At 33.1% G+C, this 24014-nt stretch overlaps 3 protein-coding genes across 3 annotated transcripts; 2 read left to right on the top strand and 1 right to left on the bottom strand.

Annotated features, from left to right (window-relative positions):
- Nucleotides 1-4945: 4945 nt before the first annotated feature.
- LOC111414931 (cilia- and flagella-associated protein 263-like) lies at nucleotides 4946-23902 on the bottom strand. Its single transcript, XM_023046400.2, has 6 exons — nucleotides 23722-23902; nucleotides 23513-23663; nucleotides 5985-6221; nucleotides 5225-5753; nucleotides 5104-5171; nucleotides 4946-5045 (listed from the first exon to the last, which is right to left on the bottom strand). Exons 1-6 carry the CDS (start codon nucleotides 23900-23902, stop codon nucleotides 4970-4972), a joined length of 1242 nt encoding a protein of 413 aa, XP_022902168.1. The 3' UTR covers nucleotides 4946-4969.
- Nucleotides 10044-10253, top strand: LOC139430391 (anaphase-promoting complex subunit 13). The gene has a single exon (XM_071197314.1). It carries the CDS (start codon nucleotides 10044-10046, stop codon nucleotides 10251-10253), a length of 210 nt encoding a protein of 69 aa, XP_071053415.1.
- LOC111414933 (AN1-type zinc finger protein 1-like) lies at nucleotides 10272-11206 on the top strand. Its single transcript, XM_023046403.2, has 3 exons — nucleotides 10272-10646; nucleotides 10700-10892; nucleotides 10942-11206. The coding sequence occupies exons 1-3, from the start codon at nucleotides 10272-10274 to the stop codon at nucleotides 11163-11165; spliced, it is 792 nt and encodes a 263-aa protein (XP_022902171.2). The 3' UTR covers nucleotides 11166-11206.
- Nucleotides 23903-24014: the final 112 nt, after the last annotated feature.

The raw sequence follows: 24014 nt of genomic DNA, 5'->3' as shown, positions 1-24014 counted from the left end.
AGCGGAAATTAATGCGCTACATAGATCTGCTGCAAATTGAACATCTTTTGATTTAGATGTGGAACATTCAGCAAAAAAAGCCGGAATAGTTTCTTCTAGTTTTAAACTTGCTAGATATTTGCTGCACAATGGAACTTATTAGAAACTATATTGAAACTTATTGGAAAATAAAATATTGAAAATATGCATTTGTTTCGAAAATAATGCTCATAGAGATAAAATAAGCAAAAATATGCTTTAACAAAATTCTTAGTTTGGTCTGAAACAAATTTCTGTCTTGTCCATTCTTTTATCGAAAAAAATATACGTTTGCATGTTTTTAGTTGCCCTATTTATTACAATACATAAATTAATGTACAAAGAAAAAATGAAACGTACTTTAATGATTTTTACATACACTGCGCCAGTAAAGTTCTTGAAATAGGTCTAAAGATTTAAATATTTTCTGTAGATTTTAAGTCATTTCTGCCATTTGTAAACGGGTTATGACGTGATCGATTTTTTTTTTTCAAATAGCAATTCCCATGTTTATTACGGCATATGAAAGAGGATTTTTTACTGTTCAGATATCCCCATAGGAAGAAGTCTCTAAACAGCTCTCTCAAGTTACTGGTCCCTCAAAAAAGTAAGGGCACAGGATATTAACCAGAACTATTCCGCACCATACATTGAAAAAAATTATGATTTTGACGAAGTGTTAGTCGTCGTGCATGGGTGGGATCCGGAGGTATGGAAAGTGGAGGTAATTTGCCCAGTGTATAAAAAGGGTAATAAGGGACGTGTAGAGAGCTACAGGGGAATTAACCTACTAGACTCGGCATACAAGGTGTACACGAAGATACTGAGGAGGAGATGGAGTTGGGGGGAATTTTTCCGGATGGGCAGGCAGGCTTTCGGAAGGAAAGGGGAGCAATCGACAACGTGTACGTGTTGAAGCATCTGGCAGATAGAGAGCTGGATAAGAAGGGAGGGAAATTGTACGCCCTGTTTATAGATTTGAAGGGGGCTTTTGATAAGGTGGATAGGGGGAAGTTGTGGGAGGTAAGCTGAGCGATGTGTTCTGGATGACGAAGGGACTGAGGCAGGGATGTCCGCTGAGCCCAAGTCTGTTTGCACTGTATACGGCGGACCTGGAAGATAGATTGGGAAAGGGGCAGATGGGAGGGTTGGTGGTGGGAGGTGGAAAGGTGCATATGTTAGCATACGCGGATGACATCGTGGTCATGGCGAGAGAAGCAGTGGAGATGAAAGATATGATAAAGACATTGGAAAGATATTTTAGGGGGAAGGGGCTGGAAGTGAATGTGGGGAAGACAAGGATGATGAAGTTTTGTAAGGGTGGGAGAAAAAGAACAGAAAACTGGAGATGGGAGGGAAAGGAGATCGAGGAGGTTAGGGAGTATACTTACTTGGGGTATGTGTTTAGCAAGGACAACAGGGAGGGGTCGCATGTGATAGCTATGGCAAAAAAGGCGAATAAGGTGATGGGACAAGTATGGGGTTGGGGGTAGAGAATCTTTGGAAGGACTGTGGCAGCGAGGAAGATTATGTTTGAAGGTCTGGTTAGCAGTGTGATGATGTATGGGGCATAGGTATGGGGATGGAGGGAGCAGGGAATGCAGGAGGACGTGCAAGCTAGATATTGAAGATGGGTGCTTGGGGTGGCGAGAGAAACACCGGGGTATATAGTGAGGGAAGAGGTAAAGGTGGATAAGGTCAGAGTGGAGGCGGGCAGGACGGCAGTGAAATATGAAGAAAGAATAGAAGGGAGGCCAAACTGCGGGATCTTGGGGGAGCGTTGAAGGGAAATTAGAGAGAGAAAGGTCAGATATGGGAAAGGAGAGAGATGTGCAGAGACAGGAAAGAAGGCCACAAATAAAAGAGGGAAGGTATAACGAAAGGTACAGGGTCATAATTACGGAGGGGCTGCCTAGATACTTGTTAGTGGAAGGAGATGAATGGGAAACGTTTGAACATATGTTGAATGGGTGCAGTGAGTTGAGGGAGGAGGAGATGGACGAGGGCAGATCTTAGGAGACGGGGGAGAGGGGAAACGATGGATGAGAATGGTTGTGGGGGTGAGGAGACAAAGGGATGGATGAGGGGATGATAGGGCCGAGGAGCCGAGGGTGTTGAAAGGGAGGAAGAGGGTAGAGGGTGAAAATAATATTTTAATAATGTAAAGAATTGTAGACAGATTGTTGTATACAATAAACTCTTAATTAATTAGTTGTCGTGCACATTTTTAAATCGCTCGTAAATTTGAATATAATCATTTGAAGGGATATTAAAATCGAGCATGTTATGATAAAAGCACAAATATTTTTTAGTACCTCCTTACTAGCGATGGAAAGGATAGTGATTTTGCGAAAAGCCGGATACCGGATTTGAACCGTTTGATATTGCGATATTTGAACAAAAATGAAATTAATAAGAACGCTGATAAGATATGTTAACTTATTTGGATCTAGCTTGAAAACTAGAAGAAACTGTAACAAGATATTTTAAAAGATACTATTTTAAAGATACAATTTCTTGATCACTTTCGTTCTAAGACGTTATGTTCAAACAAGGCTATTCTTGAAATGCATTTATCACGCTTTCGCTTCTTTAGTTATCACGGTTCCAATGGCGGTACCAATCCATCCGTCCAATAGCGCAAATATCAACTTGAGTCGTAGCCTCCTCAATTTTCTGTCTTCCATACAACACTGTCTAATGATGTTCTTTTTCAGTTTGTAGCTCCTAACATGTTCCTGGCATTCTTGCGCACCCCATCGTGTTCTGGATTTCTTAACCGGTCTACTACCTCCAGGCTATCCATGTAGTGTCTTCTTTGGTTCTTTTTCAGACGGTATCCTCTGGACATTCCCTGCCTATGTTCAACATGTTCCCATACCTGATTCATTATTTTTCTTATCCTTTTCCTTTTAGTGCATCTTTGTGTAAATTTTCACGTTTCTCCTCCATACAATACAGATCGTGATTTTACACACACTTATTTTGGTTTTTCTGTGAATGCAACTAGATTTTAGTATGGACAGTGCCGTAATGTACCTTATTTGTTGCATTTATTCTCTTAATCACTTTCTTTGCTTCGTCTTTGTCATGTGTAAATCTGGTATATGTTGTCATGTGGATCCTAGGTATATAAACTCTTGTACCACTCTTCAAAATTGTATTCGTGTATTGTCATATTTCGTCCTATTCGATCTCGTGGTTATCTGTTCTCTAATAGAAGTTCGATTTTTTTCTAATTCGCATCTAGGCCAGTTGGACTCATCTATATCTGTCACTTTTCTTGTTAGTATGTTTATGTCGTCTCCATACCATATGATTTGTGTTGATCAGTTTAATAACGTCGATCCTGTGTCCAGGTTAGTCTTCCTTATTATGCTATCCACGGTCAGGTAAAGAGCATGGGTGCCAACTAGAGATGGAAAATTTTCGAGAAAAAAAATAGGGGAGTATTTTCGAGAATATTTCTAAGAATAAGCTTTTAAATACAAATACAGCCTGACAAATACAGTCTGACGAGTGTAACGTGGTAAGGTTCATATTTATCGGATTAATTACTATGGAGGACCTATTTATGATGTTTAGAATATATTTGACGTAAAAAAATAATTTATTCTTTGAAACAACAACAAAAAGCGAGTGTTATTCTAAGAAAAATTAAACAATTATTAGTTCGAATCTAATGAATTTTCAAAGGGATCTGGCAAAGTTTCCAAATCTCTACATTCAATGACTTTAATATCAGAAAAGTGTTCATTGTCCTCATTAACCTCCACATTGGTGGCAAAACTTGTGGATGTTTCCAGATGCATTTCGCTGGTCTCACATGAATCTAATAATTTTAAATTATGAGCAATGAAAGTTATTTTACCAGCTCGTTCAGCCGTAAACCGATTTCTTTTCACAGTGTGAATAAAGCTGTAGGAGCTGAAACTTCTTTCTGTTGCTGCACTCGACGCAGGCGTACTTAGTATCTTGACTACTACTTTATTTAATATCGATCCCAAATAAGTCCTCTTCCATACAACGGGATGTAGTTTTTAATGCATTCGGTGTCATTTCTTTCATTTTGCATTTTTTTGAAAGGTGCCAATAAAATGTAGGAATTGTTAATTTCTTTGCCATGACATGGTTTCCACTTTTAAACGTTTCCAATTAAAAAATGTTGTGTGTGAGCTTTTGCGTTTGTACTTTTCATGAAGTATATTTCTTGCTTTAACCATTGCTCCAGAGCAATTGACGGTTACTATAGCAAAGAATTTTTTAGGACCACCATAGACAAGTCATTGACGATTATCAGATGCTTATTAAGCCCGATTCGGGTAGGCTGCTTAACAATCTGATACAAGTTCACCGTGTAGTTAACCTCCAAAAAAGATGTTGTCTTTATCCTCAAAAGCAAGACAATTGATATTGAAATATCTCTGTGAGGTTTATAAACAACTCCAACTGCAAATTTGACATCTTGCAACTACGCAGTAAGCCATAGGTATTCAATATGATAATGGGAAAATGCTTTTAATACATTTATTTCTATCCTGGCGCCATAATTTATGGGACTCCAAATCAAACAAGGATGCGAAATACTCGATGATAGCCACGTTCCGGACAGCGCAACAATATCAGCCTCAAAGAGTACAGAGGTAGACAAAACATCAAAGTGAGGCTGCAATGATCGGACATTTAAATAACCATTTGCAGACCTCCCTTTCATGTATGACTTCGCAGATTAGTTTTTGCTTTCGGTGCGCGAGACACTTTAGAAGACGATGGATTCCCCAAAGCCTCTATCGAAAGGGTAAATATCTAGTCCTGGCCAGGTCATATGGGTAATGATGGTGAAAACGTTAAGAAACACTGCTATAGACAAAGCATGACACAAATAGTCTGGAGTTATTAAATGTTGATAATAAAAATTAAAACAATATTGAAACAAAAATATTGAACTTTTTTATTTATGTACTGGAAGAATCATCTTGGTAGAACAAACACTAATATTACTGCTCGATAAATTCATCCAATTCCATCTGCAATAAACACATAAAATTTTTATATAGCTGCATCACAAATAAAATTGATACTTACTCTAGCATTGCATCACATTTTCTACGCTCTAACTGTTTCATTATAATTTTATAGGATTTTAGTGCTTCCTGAAATGTATATGAATAAGCTTAATTCTCAATTACTTTTTAAATCTTATTACCTTTTGTGTTTTAAATTTTTCTTTTAACTGTTTTAATTGGTGTTTTAAACGGCGTAATTCATGTTTTGACATTAAATAATCATTAATCGACGGACATTGATAATGTTTAACTCTATCTTTAATTAATTGTTGTTGTTTCCGCATGTTTGCGATTTCCAAACACAATTTTTTTTCTGCATCCATGTAATTTTCGAAACACAATTGTGTTGCTGCTGTTTCTTCACTTAAATTTACACATTCTTGCTGTTGATCACCAATAGTTTTTTTCATTTGTATTATATCGTGGCTGGCTTTATTCAACATGGTTTTCGATTGCAAAAAGAGACTATTTTTTAGTTTCAAATCATTTTTGATGCCATCTAAACGTAAATTTAACACAAAAATATCGACTTCGTTGACCATGGAATGAAGCGGTTCTTTAATATCGCGTTGTTCTCTTAATTTTCTGAGTTGAATTTTTTGATTGTTTACTTTTATTCGTAATTTTTCTAAAAGATCGTGACCACTTTTATGCCAATCACGCATAAACCTAAGTTATATTGAATATACAAAAATTACTTTTATGATAAATAAAAAGATATGAAGTCAAAAGTATCCATTTTAGCAGTATGTGTAATAAGCGTAAAATTTAAATAAACGAATATATTTGATCTTGAAATTGTTACGTTATGTTAGACATAATCTCTGAAGATGACATTTTAGGCGAAACTAGTTTATTTAAACTTTACGCGTAGAAATAAAAACCCTAATGTTATATTACTTTACGAATTTTTCAGCTGGCAGTTTTTGATTAATTTCAAGTTGAATCGCAGCTGTTATAAAACATTCAAATTGGTTTCTCGTTTTTTCTATATCATCATAATCCAGCTTATCACCTTCCAAATGTACGCTTTCATCACCTATTTGTTTTTTCATGTTGAACATAAACCTTTTCATTTCTTTTCTTGTATTTTGCATCTCCGCAGACGCCAATTCCAACTTTTCATCAAAATTAATCCTAAAAATTAATATTTTTAAATTTAAATTCGTTGCCACCGTAAAAATTTTAAACAAACAAATATTTATGTCATTTTCTAACCCATTCTCAGCGTTGCCAACCCTACTGATTTACCGGTTGATCTACCGATATAGAAGATAGGCTACCGATATACCACTTAATCTACCGATTTTCAAAATGTTAATAAAGTATTATGAAACACATCGTACTTAAAATCAATACAATTGCGACAAAAATTGTACCTTATGGGAATACCCTACTTATATTGCATAAAAGTATATACCAACGATAGGCAATGTAGCTCGAGCAACGTTGCCAGATCGTTGGTATATACAGTACGCGTCATAAGTAACCCCCTGCCTAATTTAAAAACGGTTCAAAATATAACATTGTTAAAATAGATATTGACGCATCTAAGAGCAAAAGTGCAAGAGAGCAATATTGTTAACAATAAAATTTGCAACAATTTTGGTTATAAAAGATTTCTTATAACAAGCTCTGATTCTCAAGTGTTACCTTTAATCACTTGAAAAAGCAATGAATTCATCAAATTTTCATATTTTCGTATCTACCTCGATATTGACGTATCTAAGAGCAAAAGTGCAACAGAGCAATATTGTTAACAATAAAATTTGCAATAATTTTTGTTATAAAAGTTTTCTTATAGCAAGCTTCGATTCTCCAGTGTTACCTTTAGTAACTTGAAAAAGCAATAACTTCATCAAATTTTCATATTTTCGTATCTACCTCGATATTGACGTATCTAAGAGCGAAAGTGCAAGAGAGTAATATTGTTAACAATAAAATTTACAACAATTTTTGTTATAAAAGATTTCTTATAGCAAGCTCCGATTTTCAAGTGTTACCTTTAATAACTTGAAAAAGCAATAAATTCATCAAATTTTCATATTTTCGTATCTACCTCGATATTGACGTATCTAAGAGCAAAAGTGCAAGAGAGCAATATTGTTAACAATAAAATTTGCAACAATTTTTGTTATAAAAGTTTTCTATAGCAAGCTCCGATTCCCAAGTGTTACCTTTAATAACTTGAAAAAGCAATAAATTCATCAAATTTTCATATTTTCGTATCCACTTCGATATTGACGTATCTAAGAGCAAAAGTGCAAGAGAGCAATATTGTTAACAATAAAATTTGCAACGATTTTTGTTATAAAAGATTTCTTATAGCAAGCTCCGATTCCCAAGTGTTACCTTTAATAACTTGAAAAAGCAATAAATTCATCAAATTTTCATATTTTCGTATCTACTTCGTTTTACATTTAGTAACTTGAAAAAGCAATAAATTCATCAAATTTTCATATTTTCGTATCTACCTCGATATTGACATATCTAAGAGCAAAAGTGCAAGAGAGTAATATTGTTAACAATAAAAATATAACAATATTTTTTGTTATAAAAGATTTCTTATAGCAAGCTCCGATTTTCAAGTGTTACCTTTAGTAACTTGAAAAAGCAATAAATTGATCAAATTTTCATATTTTCGTATCTACCTCGATATTGACGTATCTAAAAGCAAAAGTGCAAGAGAGTAATATTGTTAACAATAAAATTTGCAACAATTTTTGTTATAAAAGTTTTCTATAGCAAGCTCCGATTCCCAAGTGTTACCTTTAATAACTTGAAAAAGCAATGAATTCATCAAATTTTCATATTTTCGTATCTACCTCGATATTTACGTATCTAAAAGCAAAAGTGCAAGAGAGTAATATTGTTAACAATAAAATTTGCAACAATTTTTGTTATAAAAGTTTTCTATAGCAAGCTCCGATTCCCAAGTGTTACCTTTAATAACTTGAAAAAGCAATAAATTCATCAAATTTTCATATTTTCGTATCTACTTCGATATTGACGTATCTAACAGCAAAAGTGCAAGAGAGCAATATAGTTAACAATAAAATTTGCAACAATTTTTGTTATAAAAGACTTCCTATAGCATGCTCCGATTCCCAAGTGTTACCTTTAATAACTTGAAAAAGCAATAAATTCATCAAATTTTCATATTTTCGTATCTCCCTCGATATTGACGTATCTAAGAGCAAAAGTGCAAGAGAGTAATATCGTTAACAATAAAGTTTGTAACAATTTTTGTTATAAAAGTTTTCTTATAGCAAGCTCCGATTCTCAAGTGTTACCTTTAATAACTTGAAAGAGCCACAAATTCATACAGTTTTCATATTTTCGTATCTACCTCGATATTGACGGATCTAAGAGTAAAAGTGCAAGAGAGCAATATTGTTAACAATAAAATTTGCAACAATTTTTGTTATAAAAGACTTCCTATAGCATGCTCCGATTCCCAAGCTTTACCTTTAATAACTTGAAAAAGCAATAAATTCATCAAATTTTCATATTTTCGTATCTCCCTCGATATTGACGTATCTAAGAGCAAAAGTGCAAGAGAGTAATATTGTTAACAATAAAGTTTGTAACAATTTTTGTTATAAAAGTTTTCTTATAGCAAGCTCCGATTCTCAAGTGTTACCTTTAATAACTTGAAAGAGCCACAAATTCATACAATTTTCATATTTTTGTATCTATCTCAATAGTAACGCATGTAAAAGCAAAAGTGCAAGAAAGCAATATTGTTAAGAATAAAATTTGCTACAACTTTTGTTCTAAGAGTTCTTTTGTAACATGCTTCGATTGCTAAGCGTTACCTTTAATAACTTGAAAAAACATTAAATTCATCAAATTTTCATATTTTCGTATCTACCTCGATATTGACGTATCTAAGAGCAAAAATGCAAGACAGCAATATTGTTAACAATAAAATTTGCAACAATTTTTGTTATAAAAGTTTTCTTATAGGAAGCTCCGATTCCCAAGTGTTACCTTTAATAACTTGAAAAAGCAATAAATTCATCAAATTTTCATATTTTCGTATCTCTCTCAATATTGACGCATCTAACAGCAAAAGTGCAAGAGAGTAATATTGTTAACAATAAAATTTGCAACAATTTTTGTTATAAAAGATTTCTTATAGCAAGCTCCGATTCTCAATTGTTACCTATATTGACATATTTTCGTATCTATCTCGATATTGACGCATCTAAGAGTAAAAGTGGAGGAGAGCAACATTGTTAACAATAAAATTTGCAACAATTTTTGTTATAAAAGATTTCTTATAGCATGCTCCGATTCTCAAGTGTTACCTTTAATAACTTGAAAAAGCAATAAATTCATCAAATTTTCATATTTTCGTATCTACCTCGATATTGACGGATCTAAGAGCAAAAGTGCAAGAGAGCAATATTGTTAACAATAAAATTTGCAACAATTTTTGTTATAAAAGGTTTCTTATAGCAAGCTCCGATTCTCAAGTGTTACCTTTAATTACTTGAAAAAGCAATAAATTCATCAAATTCTCATATTTTCGTATCTCTCTCAATATTGACGCATCTAAGAGCAAAAGTGCAAGAGAGTAATATTGTTAACAAAAAAATTTGCAACAATTTTTGTTATAAAAGATTTCTTATAGCAAGCTTCGATTCTCAAGTGTTACCTTTAATAACTTCAAAAAACAATAAATTCATCAAATTTTCATATTTTCGTATCTCTTTCAATATTGACGCATCTAAGAGGAAAAGTGCAAGAGAGCAATTTCTTAACAATAAATTTTGCTACAACTTTTATTGTAAAAGGTTTTTTGTAACACTTTGTATTTAAACCTATCGATTTTTTACCATTGATTCTCCCGACATTTGGTCGGCATAGGTTGGCAACGCTGCCCATTCTAACCTAACTTTTTTCTGTCAATTTGACAGTGTCAAATCATCTTGTTTTGATTTTCGCAAACAAATGGATAGTCAAGTTACAAACGAGGGACATTTGATAGATTTAATAGACGACGATTGGAGAGCAGATAAATTACCAAAAGACGAGATAGACGTTCCTTTGCATGAACTCCCCGACCCGGAAGCAGATTCAAGCGACGCTACTTTAACCTTAAAAGAACAAGAACAGAAGTGGACCGACATAGGTTTAACATCTTTAAGTGAGCTACTATAACTTTAATCTATTAAGAAGATGGAATTCCCAAGCGTGGGGAAACAATGCGACTCTTCAGACTGTAAGCAATTGGATTTTTTACCTTTAACCTGTAAATGTGGTCACCGTTTCTGTCCTGAACACTTTAAAATTCATCTTGAAACATGCGAAACGAACGTTTCGAACGTTGTTGATGAATTAACGCGAATTAAAGATGTTTATCAATGTTCCCAAATTGGTTGTAATAAAACTAGTTTGGTAAAATTTTTTTGTGAAAAGTGTAATAAGAATTTTTGTATCGAACATAGACATATAGAGTGTTCTTATGATTTGGGCAAAGCTGAAGAGTTTAGAAACAAAAATGAAGAGGTTAAAAAACAATTTGAAAATGCAAAAATTTTAGTAAACAAACAGGTTTGTATATAAACTTGAATTAACAACAATTTGATTAAAACTATTATTTTTAGATCGATGAAAATATAGCTAAAGCAAAATTAAAAGGAAAAAATACCCAAAAAATTCAATTAATGCGTTTAAAAGGTAAAGCGGTTGGTTTAAATTCAATTCCAAGCGTGGATCGAGTTTATTTTAATGTAACTCACCCCAAAATAACCCCTGAAAAAACGACTGCAATTTTTGTATCAAAAACTTGGACGCTAGGTAAAAAAACGACGTAAATGTATTGAAAAATAAATGATTATTTTTTTAGGTCGGGTTATTGATGCAATTGCAGACGAAATCAAAATTACAAATAAAAACAACCAAGCAAATGTTTTAAAATTACGATTATTTAAGAAAGAAACTGGGGAAACGGTTTCAAGTATCATGTCAAAAAAATTAGAGGATCTTTTAAAAGCTGATGAAATTGTTGATGGTGAAGAATTGTTAATTGAGTATGTTTCTGAAGATTGCAAAAATATCAATAATGTTTAAACCTTAATCAATTTATATAAATAAACTTTCTTTTTAACACATTATTATCCATTGATGTATTAATATGTTTCATGTCTAAAATTACAATAGAGTTTATAAGTTAGGTTTTATTTAGCAATAATTAACGAATTAATTGATTCATTTCCTGTTCACTTTCCTTATAATGGAAGAAGATGACCTTGAATGTACTAATGTATGTACTAAGGACCCATCCCTATTTGCTACATGGCGTAAGAGACAGAAAACATACTAAACAAATTTCGCAAACAATATAATACGGAAATAACAAGGGCAAAAATTGAATACAACGATAAATGCATAAAAGAAGCTAAACATTCCGCCAAAGCTATGTGGCAAATAATAAATAAAAAGAGATACAAAAATTAACGTCGATTTTGACCCGGATGAGGTAAATGATTACTTCATTAATGTACCTACCAATATCATCAACACTTTAAACGTCGCAAACGATTTCGAACGCCTATTGCATAAGGTAGACTTACAAACATGTCAAAATTTCTTTTTTCAATCGGTCACTTTCATTGAAATGCGATATATACAGTGCTAGCGTAAAGTAACCCCTAGCGTAAAGTAAGTATTTTTTATGAAACAATCAATGCAAGAAAAGGATAAAAAGAAAGTTCTTAAAACTTCTAAGAAAAAATTGTCATTACAACAATTTTAAAATTTGTAGGTACCTTGAAATTTTGTATTTAAGCCGGCATGCAAATAGTTTTCTTCATTTCTATCTTTGAATTCTACCCGACCAAGTATAACCAACGAAAGACGAGATCAAAATGGCTAGAAAGAGTTTAGAGCACAAAATCGAAGCAATTTTAAAATTCGCTCGTGCTGACAGAAATCTACATGAAACAGAGCGACAATTTAATGAACGATTTCCTGAACATCCAATTAGTCGAAAATATTTAAGAGAACTTGTAAATAAGTTTTTGGAAACTGGAAGCGTCGAAGACCGCAAAAGAACTGGTCGTCGTTCGATTTCTGAAGACACAAGTGCAGATATTAACAGAATTAGTTAATGCGCCCATGATGTCGTCTGCTGCTATCGCATCAACGTGTGATGTGAGTCTAACAACGGCACGGAAATATTTAAAGAAGAATAAAGACCCTGATAGAAGAACAGAATTTTGTGAGCTAATGACAAATATGGTTGAACGAAATCCATCATATTTGAAACATATTTGTTTCAGTGATGAATGTACTTTCTTTTTGGATGGAAAATTGCATCGGCAAAATGTACGTTACTGGAGTGATGTTAATCCACATGAATATCGCGAAGTTAACACTCAATTTCCCAAGAAAATAAATGTTTGGGTAGGCATATTGGGAAATCACATCGTGGGACCAATATTCCTAACCGAAAATTTGACCGGAACATTGTATGTAAGATTATTAGAAGAAGATATTAGATAGACTTTTGCAAATTGTGCAACAGAATCCTGACGATTTTGAAATGGAATTAGTGTTCATCAAGACGGAGCACCTCCACATTATGCGGCAATGGTACAAAATTATCTTGATACAAATTTTAATGGACGGTGGATCGGTCGACATGGACCGATTGAATGGCCAGCAAGATCACCAGATCTGACACCTTTAGATTTCTTTTTATAGGGTTATTAAAAGTCCAAGGTATATGAAAGTCCGCTAGACAGTATTGAGGATTTAAAACAAAAAATTATTGACGTCTGCCAAAATATTGATCATCACATGTTAAGCCGTGTGAGAGAGGAAACCAATTTTTCAACCGTTACGTATACTAGCAAAATCTTTGATAACATTTTTTTTATCTTATCATTTCTTATATTTACTTTGATTTTTTCTTTATAAATATTTTTTGATTAAATATGATTAATTCATAAATTTAATGTACTTCCACCCAACGTTTATTTTATTATAATTTATTTATTAAAAAAGATAAGTAATTGAACTAGCAATTTTAAATCCATCTTAGCTCGAGCGTATGCCGACCGTTAACCTACCGTCCACCATTTACCTGGTCGATTGCATTTCGACAGGTAGTCGACGAAGATACGTTGGTTTTTCCTGCGAAATTCCGCATTTTGTTTAATTTTTATTCGAAAAACTAATAAATCGATATTTGATTGTGAGGTACCGTTGGATTCGTATCGTTTTCATCTTTCGGAAGATACCATAATATACAGGGTGTTCCATTAAAAAAAACGAAGTTGATCCATTTTCCGGAAAAACTAAAAGTGATAGCAAAATTTTCCGTAAGAAAATATTTGTGCTGATAAAATATAGAAACTGACGTTTTTTTGTTCATATTGATATCTCAATCTGTTCGGAAGTTAAGAAGGGGGGGGGTTAATTTACGCTAGCACTGTATGGTCTTAATGTAAGTGTAGTAAAAGTTATAAAAGAGTTAATCACAATTCCATTAACAAAAATAATTAATTTTTTAATAGATGAAGGCACATTTCCAGATCAATTAAAAACAGCTCTAGTCGCGCCAATATACAGGTGTCTCACGTAACTGGTTCGTTAGAACTTTTTCAGGTTCCACTATTCGTAGAGATTTGAAATTTTGGTAGCATGGGTTGTTCATTCAGAACTTTCGATCTAAAATATTTTCAAGATGGCCGCCACTTTTGATCTACCGGAAGTAGACCATAACTTCGCTATTTTAAATGGAATGCTATAGTTTTTATTACACCGTTTAATTGTACGTAAAAAAATAGGTTGACTTTGATAAAAGTTATTGGTACCTAGCGTTTTTCGTTTTCGAGTTATTTTGGTTTTAAGCTTTTTTTGGTAAATTTCAACATGCTCTTTAAAACTTCATATCTCAGCCAACGTTCATTCAAAAAAGATCTACGTTGGCGCGATTACTCTTCAGATGTTGTCAAATAGATTGTCATTTGTTGTATCGGAGTATCTTATACAGGCTGGTCAAAAATTGAATTACTGTTTCTCCATATTCAATGGCGAGAAAGTCGAAAATTTTAAATGGAACGCCCCATATTTTTTTAGCCAATCAGGAAGAGAATTTAATTCTCTACAAATTATCTATAAACATTCTCATACCTATTTATTGTAGTTTGCCTCATATTGCGAAATTTATTAAAACATGCACGAAATCCATGTTTTTTATTAGAAAGCTATGGATTTTTGACAGTTTTTAGTCCATGTTTGTATTATTGTTGTCATTAGTTACATTTGACGACGGGTGTAAGTCATTGAACATCATCGTAAAAAAATCATGGTATTCCAACGCCGATATTTGAAATTTATTTTGTATTGATGGCGAATGTAATAAACTTTTGGACAGGACGTGTCGAACACTTAATGAGAGATGCCTAACAAACCTAACGCCCATCACAAGGAAAAATTTCAAAAATTGATAAAGAATTTCTTAGTTCTGGATATATTGAGACCAAAAGAAATCGCATATTTCCGGTCACCAGTGATGAAGACAACGAAATAAATATTTTACCGTGTTTTATTGCTTTTCTGTTTGCTATTTTTGGTAAGTAAAAGCTAGTAAACTAAAAGATTATCAATCGTAGTTAATAGTACAAATAATAATATAAATAAATTAAACAAAAAACTGTCAAAATGTCATGGCCTTCTAATAAAAATACAAACGGTTTCCTGCATTTCCTGCATGTTTTGATAAATTTACGAATATGAAAAAAACTACAATAAATAGGTATAGGAATGTTTATAGATAAATTGTAGAGAATTAAATTCCCTTTCGTGTAGGCTAATAAAAAATGGGGTGTTCCATTTAAAATTTTCGACTTTCTCCCCATTGAATATGTAGAAACGGTAATTCAATTTTTGACCACCTGTATAAGATATTCTGATACAATATATGACAATCTATTTGACAGCATCTGAAGAGTAATCGTGCCAATTTAGAGCTTTTTTGAAAGAACGTTGCGGTGGTGAAATTTGCCAAAAAATCTTAAAATCAAAATAACTCGAAAACGAAAAACGCTAGGTACCAATAACTTTTATGAAAGTCAACATATTTTTTCACGTACAATTAAAAGGTGTAATAAAAACTATAGCATTCCATTTAAAATAACGAAGTTATGGTCTACTTCCGGTAGACCGGAAGTGGCAGCCATCTTGAAAATATTTTAGATCGAAAGTTCTGACTGAACAACCCTTACTACCAAAATTTCAAAACTGTACGAATACTGGAACCTAAAAAAGTTCTAACGAACCAGTTACGTGAGACAGCCTGTATAAAAAAGGTGACCACAACTGCATTGAAAATTATCACCAATCTCGCTGCTACCCATTTTCTCAAAGATCTTTGAAAAGATATTAAAAAACAGAATAACTGCCTTTTTTGAAAATAATAATCTATTTACACCATCCCAATTCGGAAAAAACACCACAGATGCAATTGCTAAGTTTGTTGAATATGCAGCCGAATGCTTTGAGAGTGGCAAACATATGATTGGCCTTCTGCGATTTGAGCAAGGCTTTTGAGTGCGTCCAACATAAAATACTACTTCATAAACTGCAAAAGTATAATTTTGATGCAAAAAGTATAAACCTAATTGATTCTTACCTCAAAAATAGAATTCAAACTGTAAAATGTAACGATAATTATAAAAAAAAAGAAATATAGAAAGTGGAGTACCGCAAGGCTCCATCCTTGGACCTCTTTTATTCCTAATTTACGTTAACGATTTGCCTATAAATATATTAAATACATCAGTGATTCTCTATGCAGATGATACCACTTTATTAAACAGCGACCAGAACCTGCAGACTGTAACCGATAAATCTGCAATATCACTGTCTCAAGGAGAACATTGGTTCGCATCGAATATGCTTTCCCTAAACCCTGGAAAGACTGTCGTTGTGACCTTTTCATTTCGTCGACAAGCCGATGCCAATACTTCTGCTTCAGGGGATGAACAAAAATCCATAAGATTTTTAGGCATAAATCTCGACAAAAAATTAACTTTTAATCAACACACACCGCTGATGTTGCAATCGAGCTCAGTAGAAATGTTAATATATTACATATTCTGAGCAAAAACGTATTTACATCTACGTTAAAAACCGCATATTTCTCTCTGTGCCAGTCTGTTATTGCCTACGGGATACTGGTTTGGGGTGGTGCAGCATCCAGTGATCGAGTTTTTAGACTTCAAAGGAGCGATAAGGATACTTGATAATTTGAAATATAGAGATGACTGTAAAAACTCATTTGTTAAATTAAATATACTAACCTTCCCTTCATTGTATATATTAGAAAATATTTTATACGCAAAAAGTGATCTGTTAGTGCCTGAATATTGCCGGCTCTCCAGGAGCCAGAGGAGTTTCAACTGTTTGTCTCAAATTTTACAACAAATTTCCAGAGAGAATCAGAAGGCTTCCATTAAACAAATTTAAATGTAGTATTAAGTCATTTTTACAGAAAAAGGCCTACTACGCGTGCTCTGAATATTTGACTGACCAGATTATACTGTTGGATTTTAATCTGTAACCTGTGTATGTCTTATGTGTACTTTGAATATTTTATAAGTTTGTTCTTTACTTTTTTGCTTTGCATTGTATGTACCTGACGAGTGTTAATATTTTTTATGTGACACAATATACTTTGAAAACAAATACCCCGCACGGTCGCTTTGCCGAGTACGGCCGAAGAATCGGTGACTGCAGGGCCCGCTCTAGGGGCGGACCATCCGGACATTTGTCCGGGGCGGCAGCTCTAAAGGGCGGCATTTTGACTCAGAATGTGATAAAATTTTGATAATCGAAATTTTTGCTTGTCGATTTTCTACCAATGGAGAGCATGTTGTAAGAGACTGGCTAGTATACTCTGTTTCAAAAAACTGTATTTATTGCTTTTGCTGTAAAATTTTCGGCTGTGTAATCAGTTCTTTTTCAAAAGACGTTAAAAGAACACGAATTTTCAAAAATTATATTGAAGCTCACAAATCATGGCCGGAACTGAGTCAAAGACTAAAGTGTTGTAAAACTATAGATGCAACTGCTCAAAACATTATTAATGCTGATACAAACCATTGGTATGAAGTGCTTCTAGAATCATAGGAATCACTAAAATGCTTGGTAAAAGTTGTCTGGCTTTTCAAGGTACAAGAGATAAACTATTTGAGCATTATAATGGTAACTTCCTAAAAATAGTTGAACTACTGTCTGAATTTGGTCCCATTATGGAAGAACACGTGCGAAGGGTGCTGAAAAAAGAGGAGATGAAAGCCCACTATCTCGGTAAAAATATACAAAACGAGAAAATAGACTTGTTGCATCAAAATGTGAAGTCTCATATTATTAATGAAATAAAAAAGGCCAAATACTATTCTATAATTTTAGATTGCACTCCTGACGTAAGTAAGGTGGAGCAAATGACTCTTATATTCCGATATGTTACAGTCAATAAATCTGATTTCAACGACGCTGAAATAAAAGTTTTTTGGGTTTCCTTCCCATTGAAAGGTCCACAAGAAAATAAATGACTGAAATCATAATTGAAGAACTTACTAATATGGGTTTAAACTTGCAAGATGTTAGAGGACAGGGATATGATAATGGATGATCTAATATGAAAGGCGATAAAGCTGGAGTGCAATCTAGAATTGAGAATTTAAATTCACGAGCGTTTTACGTTCCGTGTAGCAGTCATTCTCTGAATCTAGTGGTTAATGATATGGCAAAAGCTTTTTCGGTAGCCGCTAATTTCTTCAATATAATCCAGAAACTATATTTTTTTTTTCATCATCTACGTTTCGGTGGGTAATACTTATGAAACATATTAAAGGATTAACTTTGAAACCATTGAGTGTCACTAGATGGGAGAGTAGGATAGAGGCCTTAAAGACTTTACAATTTCAAATAGGAGAAGAATACGACGCAACAAAAACTTGGTACAAAATCTTAAACTGCATTAATCCTATAAGCAAACTAATGCAAACAAAAGATTTTGATCTAGCATCTGCACTTAACCTCTTACAAAATTGCAAAAAAATCTATAAGGATCTTCGATCGGACAAGTCTTTCAATGAAAGTATAATTGATGCAAGAGAACTGGCTGCCGAAATTGACATTGAAGCTAATTTTGAATCAACAATTCCACGACACCGCATACAAAGAAAAAAAAATATTTTCTCATACGAATCTCGAGATGAACCGATTGAAGATCCCAAAGAAAAATATCAGTACAGTGTCAGCCAAAAAGTTTGTATCAATAAATTAGCTATATATTTTTGATAGCATAGCTTTATGTTTGATTATTTGATGCAGACTTTTTGGAAGGGATTATATGTTTAAAGGGCGGTAGTTTGTCTTTTTGTCCGGGGAAACGTAAACGCTAGGGAGGGCGCTGGTGACTGGAAGCACCGGGCGCCCCACGCCAGCTTAAAGTCGAGCGCGTCTTGGATTTGAACAAATAATAATTATAATACACAATTTCTTTTTTACAATTATATTAGTTGATTTTAAAAATTCATAAAATAGTCAAAAATATTCTTTAAAAATAAAATAATTTAACTTTAATACGTGAAAAAATAGTTTCTTAATTTTCAAATACGTTTCTGCATCTTTTTGAATTTTAAATATCTATGCCATTGTGTTTTCTCTATATTTTCGTAAAATTAAAGAATTTAGTTACCATTCGATGTAAAATCTCATTTATTATTAATGCGTTTACGCACCATTTCTTAACATTTTTCTATTCACTTTTTTTTAAGGATTTTGCGCTTTTTCTTGACTCGATATATTTTTCCTAATAATTCTTCTCAAAATTTTACAATAATTTCACACCTTGACTGTAAATGGTTTTATAATAAACCTTTTATTTTTTTATCATTTTCCTTATGGTAAAAAATTTAGCTACACTTTGATGTAAATATTATTCGAATCTAAACCGCATTATATTTATTGTAATATTGTTGTTATCATTAATGAAAATGAGGTGCGTCTTTGATTGTTCATATACGGTAACATACAATTTTAGTGAAAACTACATGAAAACTGAATTTTGTAGATTCTTATTTATTAATATGAATGTTATAATGAAGAACATCTAATAGGATATTAGTTATTTATATTACAAGTGGGCTAGAAACATAATTACTGTACGAGTGTGAAGAATTGCACGACGAGGTCGTAGACTGAATCGTGTAATCACACGAGTACTGTAATTATGCTCTAGCCCACGTGTGATATACAGCATTTTATCTACGACTGCTAAAAATTACTAAAAAATCAATTTCTTTAAAAAAGTCTATTTGGCATTTATAAAAATATTTTATCTACGACTACTTGGATAAGTCATCATTACCGCACTCATTTGAGGTGATTTGAGTTACGTAATGAAGTTTATTACCGCACTGGTTTCATTACGTAACGCATTTTTAGCCTAATCAGAATAGACTTAATTTATTGAAACGAGCAACAATACAAAAGAAAAAGTGCTATCTACTTACAGAGAAACAATACTATTTATTATAAACATTAATTGTTATGTTTTTACATTTCAAAACACTTATTATTAACACTTACTCGTGTGATTATACGACTCGGTCTACGACCTCGTCGTGCAATTCTCCACACTCGTACTGTAATTATGTTTTTGTAATTCGCGACGGTAATGAAAGCTATAACAGTACTCAAACGGGTGCTGTAATGAGACTCCTTACAGCATCCGATGCTGTAATGAGATTTTAGTAACATTTTATGGAACCAGTTCAAGTTGGTGACATTGGGTCATTAATTTTTCTAGTTGTCAATGTGACAATGTTTGTCTATGGATGTTTAAACACTTTCTTAGCATCGAATATAAGGTCCACAATGATGAGGACATTGAACTCTGAGCAATTTCTCTTATTTTGGGAGGTGTACATGAAACATTTTTGTCAGGTGAATACATTTTGTGTATTGACAGTTTCTAATTGTCAATTCAAATTTCTATTTTCAAGTGTTACGGTGTTACCAACTGCTACATACCTATTTCCCTACATTGTTAAAATTTATATTATTTTTTAGAAAAAAAAAAGGATAAAAACGCGAATTACAAAAAATAGCATAAAAAACACGTTTCATAAGACTTAAAGCACTCATTCATTAAAAAACTCGTGGCTTCGTCACTCGTTTTTCAATTTGAATTCGTGCATTTCAAACGTGTCTTACGAAACTTGTTTTTTAATATACTATTCTAGCCCAAGGACAGTAGAATCTAACAGGACTGCTACATCCATTGTTGTGACAACCTGCCCGCAAACTACGTCATACCATTTGCCACGGCCAGCTCTATCCGTTTGCTGTGGTTTTAGAGGTTATATCGTAGACGTATTCATATTATTTTTGAAGTTTTATTTTTTTAGACGTATTAATGTCTATCATGTAACCTCCAAATCTCTAAAAACACACAGCAAACGCACAGTACTGAATGACAGTTAACAGGGCGTGGCAAATAGTGTGACGTAGAGTGCGGGCAACCAACCCGTAGTGGGCTACAAAAATACAATGCATGTAGCAGTCCTGTTAGATTCTACTGTCCTTGATTCTAGCCCACTTGTAATATAAATAACTATTGAAATGATTGTTGACATTTTTGAATTGTCAGTTTCAACAACATGTTTACTCATCTGGAATAAGTGTTTCGAAATGTAAAAACATAACAATTAATGTTTATAATAAATAGTATTGTTTCTCTGTAAGTAGATAGCACTTTTTCTTTTGTATTGTTGCTCGTTTCAATAAATTAAGTCTGTTCTGATTAGGCTAAAAATGCGTTACGTAATGAAACCAATGCGGTAATGAACTTCATTACGTAACTCAAATCACCTCAAATGAGTGCGGTAATGATGACTTATCCAAGCAGTCGTAGATAAAATTTATTTATTTACAAATAAAATTTTAATAAACATGTCACAATCCCAATATTACTAATGGCTTGTAGGCATTCTGAAGTAGTGTCGTGCAGTTCTTTAATCTTCTCGGATGATTCGATCGATAATTTTGGAAGGTCAAGTATTTTATCCAGTAGCTTGGACAAAATTAATCGATTATTTTGGTATCGACGTTAAAGTAAAGCCCATGCAGCATCATAATTTGGTTCGGAAATGTTGTATTATACTGCACGGTTCCCCTTTTAGATGAGTTTTTAAGTACTGCATTTTTTCCACGTTGGTTAAGGATTGATTAGAATGGATTATTTTAAGGTAAAGTCCAGTTTTCATACAACCCATCAAATATGGGCAGTTTTATTCTTGGGAGAGGAATGATAGGATTTTGAGTTGTAGGTCTTACAGATTATGATCCATTACGGAATGAAATATTTCTTCACAGTTCAAGAATTTTTCTTCTCTGAAGTATTTGGATTTGAACTTCGTTTCGAATACCTGAATGTCTTCTTCCAATCTTTGGATGTTGTCCATCTGTTCTTGAATTTGTTTCTTCAAGAAGTCGTAAGTGCTTTTTGGTTTTCTTAGTTTTAGCTCGTTCTCAATTTTGGCATGAAGTTTCATCAGCTTCTCTATCCGAACTTCTTGTCTCTTGATACGTTGAATTTGCTCGATGTCTTCTTTTTCTTCTTTTGAGGACGGCCTTGTTTGAAGGATTTCCTCTTCTTCTCTATCTTCTCCCGGGGATTGCTCGGTTTGATCTTTTGGGATCTCCGCCAATTGGTTCATAACCTCTTGGTATAGTTTCTTTGGTTGTGTAAAGATATGGTTACATTCTTTTTAAAAAGAAGTCAAGAGCTAATTTCTGAGTTCGTAAACCCGAGTCAGCGCTTTACCTCTTGATTACCGTCTTACTTCGGTGTGTAAAAGTAAGCAGTTAAAATAGACGTGTTTTTAATGGCTCTAACACTAACTTTAGATTTGTTGATTATGTTTAGGAAACCAATGCTTCTCTATGTAAGAAACAATGCGTATATACAATGTTAGCATTTCTTTTCTTAACGAGGCTACAAAATCCTTTGATACAGCCCATCATAGATAAAGCTCCATCCGTACGAATTCCTACGCAGCAGTTCCACGACAAGTTGAGTTATTCTAAATATGAATTGATGCTGTCATATATATCTTGACCTGTTGTGTGTTCAGTCAGTTACCTGCAGCATAAAAACTGATTTATTATTTCATATTCATCGATGAAACGAACAATTCTCAAAACTTCTTTTGGATGCTAATTTAGTAGCAACTTGTTTTTCGATATCTTATAACATATTTGCAATTCTTCTCTTGACTGTATCATCCGAAAAATAAATTTTTGCAATTTCTTTCTGTGTCTCAGGGCCAAACAAAATCTTTACAATTTCCAAACACGCAGGTAAAATAAAAGATTCTGCTGAATTATGCGGTTTCTGCTCGAAGTTCCGCTACTTTATACGACGCTAATGTTTTGCTTGTTCTTTATTTGCTTCTAATAATCTTTAAAAATACTGCTTATTTTTAGATGATAAATTATTGTTTTGAAAAAAACCGTTGCACTATTTGCAAGTTATTACTAGGAGTCTTTACTTCTAGACCAGGTAAATCCAAAATTCAAATATTCATCCAAATATTGTCGACTTTCATAATGCAAATTAGTTTATTCCGTTCTTCCTGTACTTTTTTACTAAACTTTTCGTTGATCTATATATAAGAATTTCCATTTGCTTGCATCTTGTGCCTGCGTCCTGTATTTTCATACGTTTATGTAGTCATCTAGGTCGTTTTTCTTGTTTCAGTCTACTTCTATTTTACTTATCACAACCAATATTTTCTATTTTCCAGTGTTTCTCTCTTGCTATCACCATGCTTATCTATCACTCCCATTATTATCAAATTCTTTTTTCTGGCCTATCTCTCTAATATTCTAACAGCTCGCACTAAATACTTCTGATAATAGCATTGCAACTTTTCTTTCAAAATTCTCCGTAATCCCATGACAAATGAAACAGACATACCAGAAGCGGAATTGGACCAAATATCAATGATAAGTCCTCCAACCCAACCATTTTGCCGATAAAATTGTTAACTGACACAGATTTAACATTAACATCTATTTTTTCGACAACAAAACCAAGAAGTGCTTCCTGCTACATTTTTAGGTCAGTTTGAGCACATTGCAGCGAATTGCAGTATTGGTTTTTGCCTAAATTGCATTTGGCATCAGATTGTGAAAAACATGTTAAATAAATAAGCTAAATCTCACATAAAATACTGGATCACTTACGTGTATATAAGTTTCTCACAAACGTTCGGTTTTATTCAATAAATTTTAAGTTAATAATCGCATTGGCGACAAAATTATTAAAAATTAATTTAAAAAATATTAAATACTTTGATTAAAACAAAATATTCAAAGAAGTTTAATTTTACCTCATTCCTAAATGCAAACATTCTTCCGATTTATTATTAATCAAGGTATCGTCTGATAACAGTATCTGTTTATGCGATAATCGCATTGATTTTATAGACTTTGTATCGGCAACTTCATTTTGTGGATTTAATGTTAAACGGGTAAATGATTCTACAAAGAAAGAAGTATTGCAAATATTTACAAAAAACGTTTAAATTGATTAATATACCGGGATTATAAACGTTATGATCCGTTAAAAAATGTTCGAAAATGTCGTTTTCAACCATCAATCTCTTTAAGTCCGTATAAAAATTTTTCGTTATTTCTACTAACTTTCTGTTGGATAATAAAATTAAATCCTCTGGAGTAAAAGCATCGTAATTTATAGAAGAACTATCCGAACTGCCCATTATTAGCTAAACAATCCCACCCTGATTTCTTTTTGCTGCAACAAAAAAGAACTTCAAAATGGAAAAAAAATAAATAAAATGTCATGAGATTGTCATTTTTATTCGAAATTAA

The sequence above is a fragment of the Onthophagus taurus genome, chromosome 7, assembly GCF_036711975.1.
Source record: "Onthophagus taurus isolate NC chromosome 7, IU_Otau_3.0, whole genome shotgun sequence".
Classification (NCBI taxonomy): domain Eukaryota; kingdom Metazoa; phylum Arthropoda; class Insecta; order Coleoptera; family Scarabaeidae; genus Onthophagus; species Onthophagus taurus.
The sequence above is the reverse complement of the archived record's forward strand: the minus strand, read 5'-3'. Positions and strand labels throughout refer to the sequence as shown.

What these genes read in the sequence shown, in the direction of transcription:
- LOC139430391 (XM_071197314.1), top strand. Translation starts at nt 10,044, where the DNA reads ATGGATAGTCAAGTTACAAACGAGGGACATTTGATAGATTTAATAGAC.
- LOC111414931 (XM_023046400.2), bottom strand. Translation starts at nt 23,902, where the DNA reads ATGGGCAGTTCGGATAGTTCTTCTATAAATTACGATGCTTTTACTCCA. An exon ending in TGTTTGCATTTAGGAATGAG is followed by an intron (nt 6,222 to 23,512) that starts GTAAAATTAAAC and finishes ATTAATTTTTAG; the next exon opens with GATTAATTTTGATGAAAAGT. An exon ending in AAAAATTTAAAACACAAAAG is followed by an intron (nt 5,172 to 5,224) that starts GTAATAAGATTT and finishes TATACATTTCAG; the next exon opens with GAAGCACTAAAATCCTATAA.
- LOC111414933 (XM_023046403.2), top strand. Translation starts at nt 10,272, where the DNA reads ATGGAATTCCCAAGCGTGGGGAAACAATGCGACTCTTCAGACTGTAAG. An exon ending in AAATTTTAGTAAACAAACAG is followed by an intron (nt 10,647 to 10,699) that starts GTTTGTATATAA and finishes TATTATTTTTAG; the next exon opens with ATCGATGAAAATATAGCTAA. An exon ending in ATCAAAAACTTGGACGCTAG is followed by an intron (nt 10,893 to 10,941) that starts GTAAAAAAACGA and finishes TTATTTTTTTAG; the next exon opens with GTCGGGTTATTGATGCAATT.